General features: G+C 52.8%; 1 protein-coding gene across 4 annotated transcripts in view; it reads left to right on the top strand.

The window, feature by feature from the left end:
- The window catches only part of HSF1 (heat shock transcription factor 1), a 72,427-nt gene that overhangs the window by 55,368 nt on the left and 4,082 nt on the right, over nt 1-12,977 (top strand). Inside the window, exons 8-12 of one of the 4 annotated variants that reach the window (XM_055799185.1) lie at nt 575-711; nt 2,430-2,663; nt 6,634-6,720; nt 12,074-12,179; nt 12,358-12,423. In XM_055799185.1, the coding sequence (XP_055655160.1) occupies nt 575-711; nt 2,430-2,663; nt 6,634-6,720; nt 12,074-12,179; nt 12,358-12,423 (630 nt within the window). The remainder of the gene's footprint in view (nt 1-574; nt 712-2,429; nt 2,664-6,633; nt 6,721-12,073; nt 12,180-12,357; nt 12,424-12,977) is intronic. The other 3 variants (XM_055799186.1, XM_055799188.1, XM_055799189.1) reach the window with 3 other exon arrangements.

The following is a 12,977-nucleotide window of genomic DNA, read 5'->3' as shown; positions in this document are numbered from 1 at the left end:
AGTTTCCTTTGTCTCCCAGGCTGACAAATGCTGGTACACAAAGAGGAGAGGGAATTCAGGTTCACTCAAGTGTCTCAACTAATTTGCTCCTTAACAAGATTGATAGCAAAATGCAGCCATTTCATGTGCTGTTACAACATAGAAATCCTTGTATTTCTTAGATCTGTAGGTGTCATAGGAATTGCAGCTTTCATTTAAGAGTAAAAGAATGGAGTTTTGGTAGAAGGGGAAAGCTGAAAATCTGGCCTTCTAAAAGCCCAAGTGTGAACGATCCAGAAAAAGAATCCAGTATTTCTACTTTTTAAATTCCATTATTTTCAAGAAAATGAAGTTTACAGACAGAAGTCTTGGTTTGGTTTTGGTTGGTTTGGTGGGGGTTTTTTCAGTAGTCCTTTGGGTTGGCAATAGGATATTTCTAGGCATCATGTTGAGTCCCACATTGCCTTCTTCCTTGGGTGGCTCAGGATTTTGGACTGTTCTGATGTGTCTCATCCCGCTCCATCTCCCACACGTGGGACGGCGTACAGTACATGCCTAGCGCTTCACACTGCGAATGCTGTGATTGTCATTTCAGGCTTCTTCCCCAGCATATAGTGGCTCCAACCTGTATTCCCCGGATTCTTCAGCCAACTCTGGTCCCATTATCTCTGACGTGACCGAGCTAGCCCAGTCCAGCCCTTCGGCATCTCCCAGCGGCAGTCTCGATGAAAGGTATGCTGTTGCTCTCATAAAATCTGAAGCTGTCAGCACAGGGAGAATGTGTTTCCCAGGGAGCTGAGCAGTCAGACACCAGCGTGATGTAACTCTTCTGTTAAGAATCCCCTGTGAGCAACAGCTGGAAAACTGCACAGCCCTTGGTACCAGGGGTGTTCAGGGTGTATGAACCTGACCCTGCGTACCTTACTAGGGCTTTACAGAAAGTTGGACCTGGCTCTCCCAGATAGTCTCGTTCAGGACGCTGCTGCCTCAGCAGATTTTTGGTCAGTTTTGTTCTGCTATAATTCTTCATTCCAAACAACCCCCCGTCCTGTGCCTCCCCTGTCTAATGTGAACCTGGTGGGGGCGACGGGGGTCACAATTTGGTTTCCACAAGGAAGCCATGTCTTTGTTGGCCCACCTGCTCTGTCCTGTGAAGCTACCAACATCCTGGGCGCAGGGTTAGCTTTGCCCTGCCCTTACAGACTTGCTGCACAGAGGAGGAGGAGGAGGTGCGGAAAGCAGCTTCATTCCCAAGTAACTGAGAATAACGGTGACAGCTCTGTCCCAAACAGCAGGGGTGAAGAGGCTGAAAATCTGTAGCAGATACAGGTCAGCCGGCGCCCAGCAGCAGTGTTTTTAACTCCTTCAGATTTACAGGCCCTAGCAGAGGTGAGAGCTGTGCTCAGATGCCACAGGTAACACTCAGCCTTGTGTGCCCCTGCCAGCACTGTTCTGCATCAGCCAGAGCCTCTCGCTGAATCCCTCGACGTGGCAGTTCAGCCCCAGCTCCCTGCAGCCCTGCTCCCACCAGTGTCAGTGGCTCTCAAACTTTCTGAGCCTCCCTGGGCAAGAAGAGCCCCCCCTTTCCTTAGCACCTTGCGATCTCCTTTTTTCTTCCTCTCGTTATTCCTGGCATTGGCACTTCCCCTGAGGTGCTGAATCACCCACAAATGCCATTTGTTGCCTTAATACCCTCTGCCAGGAGCAGTCACTCTTAAATATAGACCATATGTTTGCTTAATGGCCCTTTTCTCTGTCCTTTTGTAGTCGCTGTCCTTTCCAGTAGAACTAATTGCGCCTCTTATGTCCCCAAATCTGTGAGTTTGGGCGGTAAAATTAGGGCTGACCGAAGAAGTTGTCTTCCCCTCCCCGTAAAAATCCGAAAATGCCTGGGTGCTTATGTAAAAGGTCGATCCCAGGCTTTGGCTGCACAAAGGAGTCACTCTGCTGACCTTGTGGGAGCAGTTAAAACACTGCAGCCTCTTGTATGGTGGTGATTATGTCATGCATGTCTCAGTGGTGACTTTAAAAAAAGGGGTATACACCGTGCTACTTCTGTACTTTGTGTCCACATCAAAAGCTGTATTGTTTTAACTATATTGAAAAAAAAAAAAAAAAATCACACCCTCCTTCCAATAACTTTACCTGTACTGAGCTGGCTGCGTGGCAGGTCCTGGGCTCACAAACATTTGGCCACAAAAAAGGCGCTGAAATCGCAGTAACAGTGCCAGACATCGATGTGTCAGGGGAGCTGATTAGGATCAGAATCAGAGACGAAATATTTAGGTACTCGTTCAGCCTCATCTTTGTAGCTGACTCTGGAGGCTTTGTATGTGAAAAGGCAACGGCAGTCGCGAGGCTTTTTTTGCCCTATTGTGTGGAAGCGGATCTTGGAAATCAAGAATGTGTTAGTGTGAGGTTTTTACCTGTTTTCTTTCTCTTTCTTTCAGGAGTAGTCCTGTGGTCCGTATCAAAGAAGAACCCCCGAGTCCCACCCGCAGCCCCCAGATAGAGGAGGCCAGCCCAGGGAACCCTCCTGCTGTTGAAACTCCTCTGTCCCCCTCCACGTTCATTGACTCCATCCTGCAGGAGAATGAACCCAGCACTACAGCCGCTGCAGCCGGTGACAGCACCACACAGCCTCAGCCCCAGGAAAAGTGCCTCAGTGTTGCCTGCCTCGACAAGTAAGTGCTGTGCTGAGGCCGGCTGAGCTCAGGTCTTGCCAGCCATCCCACCGCTCTGTACCGTTAAGCTTTACAAAGACGCTAGCAACCCGGGCTTCCAGCCAGCTTTGGAAGCAAATGTGGTCATTTGTCCCAGGAGATCGCTGGCGGCCCTGAGCGCAGCCCTCCCTGCGAGGGCTGGGGTAGATGTTTTACTCTCCCGTCCCTGTTCTGCTTGGAGCAATGAGTCTCTCCTGCCGCCTGACCCCATGCACAGAATTAAACCCCCTGTGGGGGGGACCCAACTGCTCTGCTGCACAGGGCCACGTGGGATGCCAAAATAAGAACGGATAAAAATGCCTGTGCTAAATAAGGGCTTGTTCAAACCGCCTGCCTCTCCAGTGTAGGAATGAGTCACTGTAAGATCAGCTGTGTTTCAGGGCCCAGCACATCCTCACAGTACAAAAGCTTCTGCATTGTATTTGCAGTCTGAAGGCAGCTGACAGGCGCGCCTGCAGGCTGCCAGCATTGCTTGCTAGAAGCTCTAATCCCAGTGGATTCACCTGTAGGTGAGACAGCATTTCTCCACAAGCCTGCTCAGATGGCATGCACGGTGGCACTGCCCCTGTGCTGCCCTCTGCTTTTGCCTGTCCCAGCTGCCCTCCAGATTAATGAGGGAGGAAGCTTTGCATTAAAGTGTCACTCACCCACCTAGTTCTAGTCATGGTGAAGCACATTCTTCCACTCAGCCCCTTCCCTTGCTAAGACACAACTTAGGCTGGGCTCCGTGGGTGGCAGGCTGAAAGTTGGTGGGTAGCTTTTTATTAGGGATCGGATGTATGGTCTTATGTCTTTTATCACCACACAGTGCTCGCAGATGCAACTGCAAGTGTTGGGATGAGAAACTAGAAAGTTGTTTGTCCACATCGAACTGCCGAGAACTTCACCCTTGACCATATTGAGATCTCAGCCGCTTCTCAGATCTCTGGCACCTCCCATTCTCCCTGTGTTCTGGGGAAAAGAGAGTATTGGAATTAAGGTCTTCTCTCTGAATGTCAGGACAGACTTTCTATCCTTTAAATAAAAAAGCAATTCAGAGAAGGCGCAGCTAGTTCCAGAGATCTGGAAGGCAGCAGAGAGGTCTTTGAGCCAGACGGCTGCCATAGCCTCGTGCACCCGAGGTGATGATAGCACGACACGTGCACATTAGTGTGAATTCTGTGTTAGCCATCACTTCCCAGAGCTGCGGTGTCATAGCTCTACATGGAGAAGGAACAAAAAAAGCTGTGGAAGAAGCCCCCTTTAACATGAGACAGTGAGTACAGAGACGGCTGAAGGCTGCCCTGCCGCAGCAGGGTCTGCAGCCTGTTGGCAGCGCAGTGGACCAGGCTTTGCTGCCTTTACACTTCAGAGACACGCAGAGTCAGGAGACGCCTGCTCGCCTCTTCCTCTTGGCCTTGCAGGAGATGTTTGTAGCTTCACTATTTATAGACCACTGCAATCCATCTCAGCGATACCAGCTGTCCTTAAAAAGAGACAGATTTTATTGTACAGCTCATCAGAAGCTGAAACTGGCCATTTAAAAGGCAATAAAAATGAAAAAAAAAAAAAAAAAGTGCTGCAGAGAGTGCCTCTGAATTATTAAGGACTGGCAGGCTGTGCAGAAGCAGGCAAAGGACACAGAAAACATTTGCCCCCTGCCCCCGCAGAGACAATTTAAAAGAAAGGGCTTGTGCTTCCTCTTCTTCTGGTGCTCTCTTACTCCCACATTTTGCGAGCAGCACTGTGCTTCTCTCATCTATTTGTGTTCCTTCAGAGGTTATTCCGGAAAGAAGGAATCTAACCAGTAAGGGTACAGCCATGCAGTAGTCCTGTATCCACCTCTCAGCTCCTGGCCTGTTCGGCACACGGGTTTGTAAAAGATGAGTTGTAGATCAACCCCACAGGCACACAGTGCCAGACGAGAGTGTGACCATTTAACAGAAAATCTTTCCCTGCCCCAGGGAGTTTGAAGGCAAAGTGTAAATAATAAAAGGCATCCCCAGCCTCTGTTGCTCTCTGGGTTTCGGTGGTATTAGCTTTGTGCTTTGGCATGCAGCAGTGTTCCTTGAGGTTACTGAACGCTGTATATCCTCTTACGTCAGAGGAATATAAACTCGGAGAAGGAGGTCAGTATTCCCAGCATGCCAGTGCCTCGGCTCCTGTCCCACTGTCACTGGAGCTACCCTGCATCTGCGTGAGCAGAGCAGTGGTGGAAGGCTCCGGGGGGACCTTATTGCAGCCTTTCAACACTTACAGGGGACTTGTAGAAAGATGGGGACAGCATTTTTAGCAAAGCCTGTAGCGGTAGGACAAGGTCTGGTGGTTTTAAGCTGAAAGAGGAGAGATTTAGGTCAGATATCAGGAAGAAATTCTTTACTGTGAGGGAGGTGAGGCACTGGCAGAGGCTGCCCAGAGCAGCTGTGGGTGCCCCATCCCTGGGAGCTCAAGGCCAGGCTGGACGGGGCTGGAAGCAACCTGGTCTGCTGGGAGGTGTCGCTGCCCGTGGCAGGGGAGTGGGACTGGATGACCTTCAAAGGTCCCTCCCAACCCAAAGCGTTCGATGATTCCAACCCATCATCCAGCGGCCATAGGTGCCAGCTGGGAAGTGGAATGACCAGAGCTCAAATTGTACTGAGATGCTGAGCAGGCAGAAAGGATGACTTGCTAATGGAAGTGCTGGCAGTGAGCTATGTTAAATGAGTGGCACACTGCTTGTCACGTCCCCAGGAGTGTGTCAGCCCATGCTCCAGAGTCTTCCGGGCACTCCATGCCAAGGCACACTGCCTCTCCGTGTGCCACATCCCACCGTCGGAGCTCACAGCTCAGGGCTTGCTCCTCAGGCTTTGGAGCCAGACAACCTGCACGCCCGGGTGCGCTGGGTGCGCTGCACCAAGGACGTGACGCTGCGCAGCGCCCTTTCTCTGAGGCTTCTGTTAAATTCGCAGGAGTCCGCTCAGTGCGTCGAGATGCAGGTGGTAAGGGCAGTGATTACTGATGGTAGGTGACTTTACGGTGTGTCAGGGGTGCCTGAACGCCGCTTGCTTGACCCAGGCACTGACAGCCTGCCAAGAAGTCTCAGCAATACCCCTTTTTCATCACATGAAACATGTTTCAGTTGTTCTCAAATTTATTGGAGAAGAGCAGCCCATAAGACTGCAGGTCACAGCATGCAGTGCCTCTTTGTGAGTCGTGTGGGCTGTTACTTAATCTACAAGACATCCTTTGTCCAAAGGAATTTCGTTTGAACCGAGAATTACCTTCATGTGACCAACAGTCTTTTAGCAGCAGGTGACAGTACCGAGATTCAGGCAGTAAAAGGGGACATTTGCATGGAAACGCTTGACGGTGTTGCCCAAACATTATCCACCGTCCACCTGGGGACCGTCATAAGCCACTTTAAAAGAGCCAGAGCCCACTACATACTGAAAAGCATCGACACCTACATTATTAACACAATGTATGTATTGTGTAGAGCAGCCAGTCACTGTTTTGTCTAAGCAAAGCGCCGTGTGCCAGTACCTCTGCTTTCCCAGAGCTTCAGCGCACTGTGTGAGGTGACAGCAACCGTGGTCCCCTTGTCAGCGCCACCCTGCAGATGTTAACAGCAGCAGACCCACATCAGAAGTAGCTTAGTTTGCCTTGCTGAGAAGCTTCTCGCTGAGCTTGGCTGTGCTGTAACAAACCTGTGCTGTCTTCACTTGCTTCTGCAGGACTGTTTGTTTTCGTGTTTGTTTTTTGTCATTAATTAACAGTTCTGCCAGCCTGAAGCTGCTTGCCCGCTTCGAAAGCGCTGCAGTGCCATGACTGCGGTGCCTTCCTTGCTGCTTGAAGTGCCGGAGCATGGTCGGTTAACTGTTCTCACCTTTGAACATAACAAACATTTCATTCCTCAAAGTGCCTGATTGTGAGTCTTTTGAATCTAGTATGCTCTTCTGTTTGTATTTTTCAGTTTGACTCGCACTTCGCAGATGTCAGAGGTCACTCGTCTTTGCCCCAGTTCTTCCTCTTCCTCACTTCATTGCAGATCACAGCAAGGGTTAGCATTTCAATAGCCACTGTCCCCAAGCATTGCAATTCTGGGCAAGAGAGCAGGGGAACACTGCGCTTGGCAGGGAGCTGTCAGTGCACTGAAGTCAGCTTTCCTAACGTTATAGGTAGTATATCAACAAGGCAAAAGCTCGCTCTAAAAATTGGCACCAAGTGGCAGACTTCTTGGCCAACTCAACACAGCAGCGAAAAATATTGAGTGGCCAGCGGAGGCCAAACTGCTTCTCATCCTTTTAGGTGGTCTTGGCAGGGGTGGGAGGGAAGTCTGCTCTGCTGTTGTCCACGCTGTACCTGGGTTTGATGTGTGGAAACTTCAGCCCTGAGAGCTGCTGGTTTGCTGTGTCTTGCCAGCGCAAAATTCACACACCTCAGTAACAGAGTGTTGCATTGGAAGGCGATGGGAGCTCGGGACTGAAGCGGCTTTTCTGATGCATTTTCTGGTTTTGTGATGATGCAGAACAATGAAACTTCCCACTGCAAACCTGACTGCACACCAAGACGCTGTTCTAGTAAAGCTTTTCCATAATGAAAAGCATCCCAGATCAGGACACAACCCACCTAGACCGGTATCCTGTCTCCCACAGAAGCCCAGGGAAAACTCTCTGAAGTATTGCCCTCCAATACTTTTAGCTAATACACAGAATAATGCCAAAGACAAATGTAATATGCCTGGAGCTAAAATGCGTTTCTAAATGGGTGTCTGGCCTCCCCCGTCAAGGGCTATGTCAGAGGTGGACATTGCAGGAGTCGTTGCTTACTGCTCTGGTTATTGTTGGCAGGCTGGTGGGCCCCGAGCCCGTTCCCTGGGCGCAGAGAGAGCGGCACGCTGGCCCGGCAGGAGCGCAGGCTCCAGGGGACTGCTTTTTCCCTGCGTACGTGTGATAATCGTTGCAAAGCTGCTCTGTCTTCTTGCTATTAGAAAACAGACCATCTGAAAAGGCAAGCGGTACAGGGAATTAAAACAGCTCTGCGCATCTTCAGTGCTTCAGATTCAGGGGACTGGGGGTTGCTGGTTGCCCAGAAGTGGCCTGTCCCCGGTAGGGTTATGGGTCAGAAGGGACAGGCAGCTCCACTAGGGAAGGGAGCCAGGCTGGTGACACTGCTCCTCGCTAAAGCACTGTGCCCAATGGAGCTCTGAGAACCATGCGCTGGAGCTCAGGAGCTCCAGGTCCTTCCCAGAAGGGATGTTCTCCTTGAGGCTGTGGGTCACGCTGGCACAAGCAGCGGTGCTGGGCACCGGCCAGCCTCGCAGGCAGCTGCGTTGCCGTTGCGCATGTGCAGGGACAGCAGCGGGCAGCACTAGAGGCAGCGCGAGGGACTGGCAGATGGAGTTCTCTCATCAGCATCCATATCAGAATGTGCCTTTTCCCCGAGAAAAAGCTGTTGCTCCTGACTGCCAGCTCAACTGGTTTCCAGCGGAGAGAGAGGCAGGGCGCGTGCTTTCTGCTGCCTCCATCAGTCATAACAAAGATCGCCAGAACAGGGCTTCCCTGGCAGTGGGTTTTGGCGCAGTGTGCCCTGGTTCGCTTGCCCACTGTCCAGGGGCCACCGTGGCATCGGCATTAAACACATCGTTCCATTGGGGAAGAGAGGCGGACCCACGGAGAGCAGATCTGTTGAGTAAGAAGGTGCTATTTTTACATAGCTACTTCTCAGGCTATAAAACAGCCCACACAGAGCGAGACCACACGGCGCAGGCTTGACTTTCATCACTTCATCAGATGGAAACTCAGACGGCGAGGGTCTCGCGAGAGCCCGTACACCGCGGGGCTGCCCCAGGAGCCGAGGAAGCGGTGCTGGAGCAAGGCATGCCGCGTAGCCGGGTTTGTTATTCTTGCAAGGTGGTCAGCAGCCAAGAAGCAGAGCGAGGCGGCCACCAAGGTGCGCCGAGTGTGGGGATGGCTGGCACAGCAGGGAAAGCAGAGCCAGGGTGTCCACGTAGAGCAGGGTTATTCCTTACCTCCCAAATCTTTCCAGTCCCCCTTTCCCCGCACATCCGCATACGGGGGCAGGCAAAGCTCTTCTGTGTCAGAGTCACCAGTCCTGCGTCTGTCACATTTCCCAGGGATTGTGCCATTAGTCTGCGGGGCCTGATGCAGGTGGCGTGGGACACGGCAGTGCGGTGGGACCCTTGTGTCTGAGCTCGGCATCTCTTCCCCCAGCTGATGCAACCGGTGCTGGGAGGGTGGCAGGCGCTGCCGCTGCTGGCTCCTCCCTTCCCAGAACTGTGCCCTGCTGTTCCCTGGGCCGCAGGCGTCGGGAAGGCCTTTTGCTGGCGCATCAGCTTTGAAGCAAAAATGTTGATCTCAGGATTGGAAGCGGTCTCTTTGCCCTCAGAGCCTGGCCTGTCTCGGGGGAACAGAGAGCTCCTGGCCCCCTTCAGCAGCACACTTGTCTCTGGCTGCTCCTTTGGGGCTGGGGGCATTCAGGACCTTGCAGAGCCCTCAGCCCCTGCAGCTCGGCGCCTTGTGCAGCAACTGCTTAGCTCTCCTGGAGGTGCTGGTTCCTCTTGCTCCAACCCACAACACACTTGGAAAATTGAGGAAAACCGTATTGCTCCAGAGAATCGCACTCACTCTTTCTTCCCTGCTCTGCAAGCGGCTGTTTGATGGCAAACGCAGGCCGGCGTCGGATGTGGCTCGGCACAGCAGAGCAGGACCTGTGGGGAAGGTTACCTGCCAGCAATGCTGGGAACCAGGCAGCAGCTACCAATTTCCAGTTCAACATCGAAAACTGGTTCAGGGGGCCCTGCTTTTCTTCTGCAGAGAAACCGGGAGACTTGCTTTGAAGGTCTGGAGTGTGTTAGTAGTCTAATCCCAGTGTCAATTTTTGCGTGATCTGCATTGCACCCGTGTTTGGACTCCATCCCCGAACGGGTGGAAGGACCGGCTTGTCACAGGTGGGGTTTCTAGTGACACTTTGGCTGGGACTTTGGTCCGTTCCACACTGCTGGATGTTCCTAACTGTGGGATTGCTGAAAAACTATCTTAAATCCATCGGAGGATTTCAGGTGCTGTGCAGTGAGGACTTCAGAAGTCATTTAGAAGCACAAACTTGGATATGTAATTTATGTGCAGTATGTTCATGGATCTTAGTTCTAAAAAAGAGTTAAGAGATCGCTGCAGCTCCCGCCTGCAGGCACAGGAGAGGTAAGGCAGGAATGTGTTCATGGACTGCATCTGCAGCCAGCTTTCCTGAGGCCCCAAGCACAGTATTCCCAGAACGAGGATATTTGTTGTTCTGGCAGGTTGCTTGTTTCTGCTTGCTAGGCTTTCCGAGCTGTGACCTGGCCTCGCGGCCTCTTCTCGTTATCTGCAGCAGTGAGAAAAGAGCCTTGACTTTCTAATCTTCGTGGTGCTGCTTAGGATGAGAGAATGTAAAAGCTCTGGAATTGGCAAGCCGAGGAGGTCCACACAAGGTGCCAGTGGGTGACCGAGCTGGCCAGGGGCCTGGAGCTGCCCGTGCTGTGACTGGGTCCACACCCCCGCAGTCGGGCACTGGCAGCACCGTACGGGCTCGGGGATGCTCGGTCTCCCAAAGGGATCATCGCAGAAATCCTGCTCTGCAGGATACTGGTGCAGTGGTAGCCTGGGGGGGACAAGCCCCGCAGGGACCCTCCAAGAAGAGGAGTAGCTTCTTGGCATTTTTCTCGTTCATGAGAGACTGAAAGCCACAGTTTTGCCATTTGCCTTGTGCTTGTGCGTGTCTGCCTGTGCCTCTCAGACATTGTCCTCTTCGGCTGCCAGTAGTGGGTCAACCTGTGCGGGACCAACACCACTGGTCCCTCGTGAGCACCTTCAGTAGCCAAAAAGAGCCTTTCTAGGACAGAGAACGGGGTGGATTGAGCATGGGGCCACGCCAGAACCAACCGTGGAACGGAATGGAACCTGCTATGGCTTACGGCATCAAACGCAGGGGCTTTTCGGCAGGGCCACGGGTGGGACCCGGGGCCACTAGCGAACATGACTGTTCTTCACAAGAGCGCTCATCAGAGAGCCTTGTAGGCTTTTGGGTAGTGCTGTGAGGTTTATGTCATCCACTTCTCTCGCTCTGAAGCATGATGGATGGGAGTGCCATGAGCACCACAGAACTAGAGAATAAGGGAACGTGAGGGCAGTTGCATATTTCACCATCAACTCTGCAGCCCTTGCTGTCCTTCTTCTGCCCAGATGACCATTCTCTGGCGCTCAGTCTCGCAGCCCTAGGTTTTAAGTCAGTTAAAAGCAATCTTTGCCAGGGTTGCTGGTGCTCTGCCACCCACCTTGGCCTGCAGCATTACCCCACAGCTCTGTAGGAGGGAACAAACCACGTCCTCGGAGCTGGCCTGGTATGTCTCACGGCCTGGCTTGTGGGGCTGGCCCTGCAGTGCCATCCATCCCAGCACACTGTCCCGTTCCCAGGCGGCTGCGGAGGCAGCCCAGCTTCGGCAAGGTACCAGCATTCAGCGGTGAAGATCGCTGAGACTAATTACGCTGTTAGTCCTCATCCCGGACTTGCTGTTTGACGGCAAGTGAGCTGTGATTTATGTGGGAGCTTGGTGCTTCTCCCCCTGTGCCCCGCCATGTAGGTGTCTGCTCTCTGGTGCTGCCAGCAGCCGTGCAGGGATGTGCGCAGGTCGGGATGCAGTGGGAAGGTTTGTTTCCCCAGGTAAAGGGAAGCAGCTTGAGTTCTCTCCATTGTTACTAGGAACTCCATCTCCTGATGCACAAATGCCGTTTTCCCCATTGCCAGCCCAGACGCGAAGGTTTTTTCTGGCCAGCCTCCCCCTTGGTGGGACTGATCCCCTTTCCCCCAAAGCAAGTTGTGGCAGGGAATAAGGTTTGTTGCCCTTTCACTGTCATGTGGCAGCAGCCGGGAGGTGACAAGCAGAGGCAGTCCTTGCACTCAGGCTGGAAAAGGGCCCAAAGCTCCTTACTGCATGGGCACAGCTGTGCCGAGATCCCTGCCAGCCCACGGTGGTTGGTGCTTACCAGGACCCTAACGGCAGAGCCCAAATGGCTTGCAGAAATCCCGGCGTTCGTAAGAAATCCACTGTGTCTCGTTCGTCTGGGTTGCTCGCCCTCAGACCTCTTGGGAGGAGGAGTCCTGGCTGTGTCTCCAGGCTCTGGCCAGAGGACTAGGAGGAGAGAGGGGGAGAGCATTGCTGCGGCGTTCCACCAGCACACCTGAGCTCGCTGGCAGCTGGAGCTGGCGTCTGTACAGAGCCAGGGATCCCGGCCCCGCGCTCCTGCTTGGGTTGTGGGAGGGTTGCAGTCCGTGGGTGGATAGAGTCCCTTAGTAGCTCAGAACCTGGGAGAGTCTTCTGGGCATTGATTGCCTGTGCTCCTCTTTCTTCTGCACAGGAATGAACTCAATGACCACCTGGACACCATCGATTCCAACCTGGATAACCTTCAGACGATGCTGACCACGCACGGCTTCAGCGTAGACACAAGCGCACTGTTAGATGTGAGTATCGCCCCCCACCCGCCCGCCCATCCCGGCGCCGCGCCCCAGCTGCGTCTCGCGGTACCATGTGCGTGTGGCTCGCGGTGGCAGATGGACCACGGTAGCTTCAACCATGAATTTCCACAGCACGCCTGGGTTTGCTTGCTTTCCCTACACTAATCATTCTTTCCTTTGGCAGCTGTTTAGCCCTTCAATGACGGTTACAGACATGAACCTTCCCGACCTGGACAGCAGCCTTGCCAGTGTGAGTAGCTGTTAAAAATCCCTCCATGCACACACAGCTGCCAGAATGAAGTGTGTCCTGCTGTTCCGCAGCAGCCTCTCCGCGTGATTAAAGGAAGGTTCTGACAGGCTCTGAGGAGTGTCCAGGCCGGCCCCAGCCCAAAGGGAGGGGATGTGGGAGAGAGGAGGAACATGAAGCCCCGCGCGGGCTGGGGGAGCCGCCGAGGGGAAATAATTCAATTAGCACTGCGGCTTTCTCTGAGCAGCTCATACGGAGCGCAGGGCTACTTCATCATTCATACTCGGTTAATTAGGTGCTGAGATTTCCATCCCTCATGTGAGCTCTGCCCCCTGAACATGGAAGTGCAGTGAAGCCTATAGAGCTGCATGTGGTTTCCATAAACCCTCCTTCTGACTTTCTGAAATTGTCAGGAGGCTTTCTCAAGGCAAACTCCACCATGTGCTGTATTATTAATTTTATTTACTTGGGTACCATCAGTGCTGAACACCGTGCACAGCACTGACACAGACTCTCCTTGCAAGAGCTGGTGTTGCCTGATAAAATGATTTTTTTTC

This window comes from Falco peregrinus, chromosome 3 (assembly GCF_023634155.1).
Source record: "Falco peregrinus isolate bFalPer1 chromosome 3, bFalPer1.pri, whole genome shotgun sequence".
Lineage (NCBI taxonomy): Eukaryota > Metazoa > Chordata > Aves > Falconiformes > Falconidae > Falco > Falco peregrinus.
The sequence above is the reverse complement of the archived record's forward strand: the minus strand, read 5'-3'. Positions and strand labels throughout refer to the sequence as shown.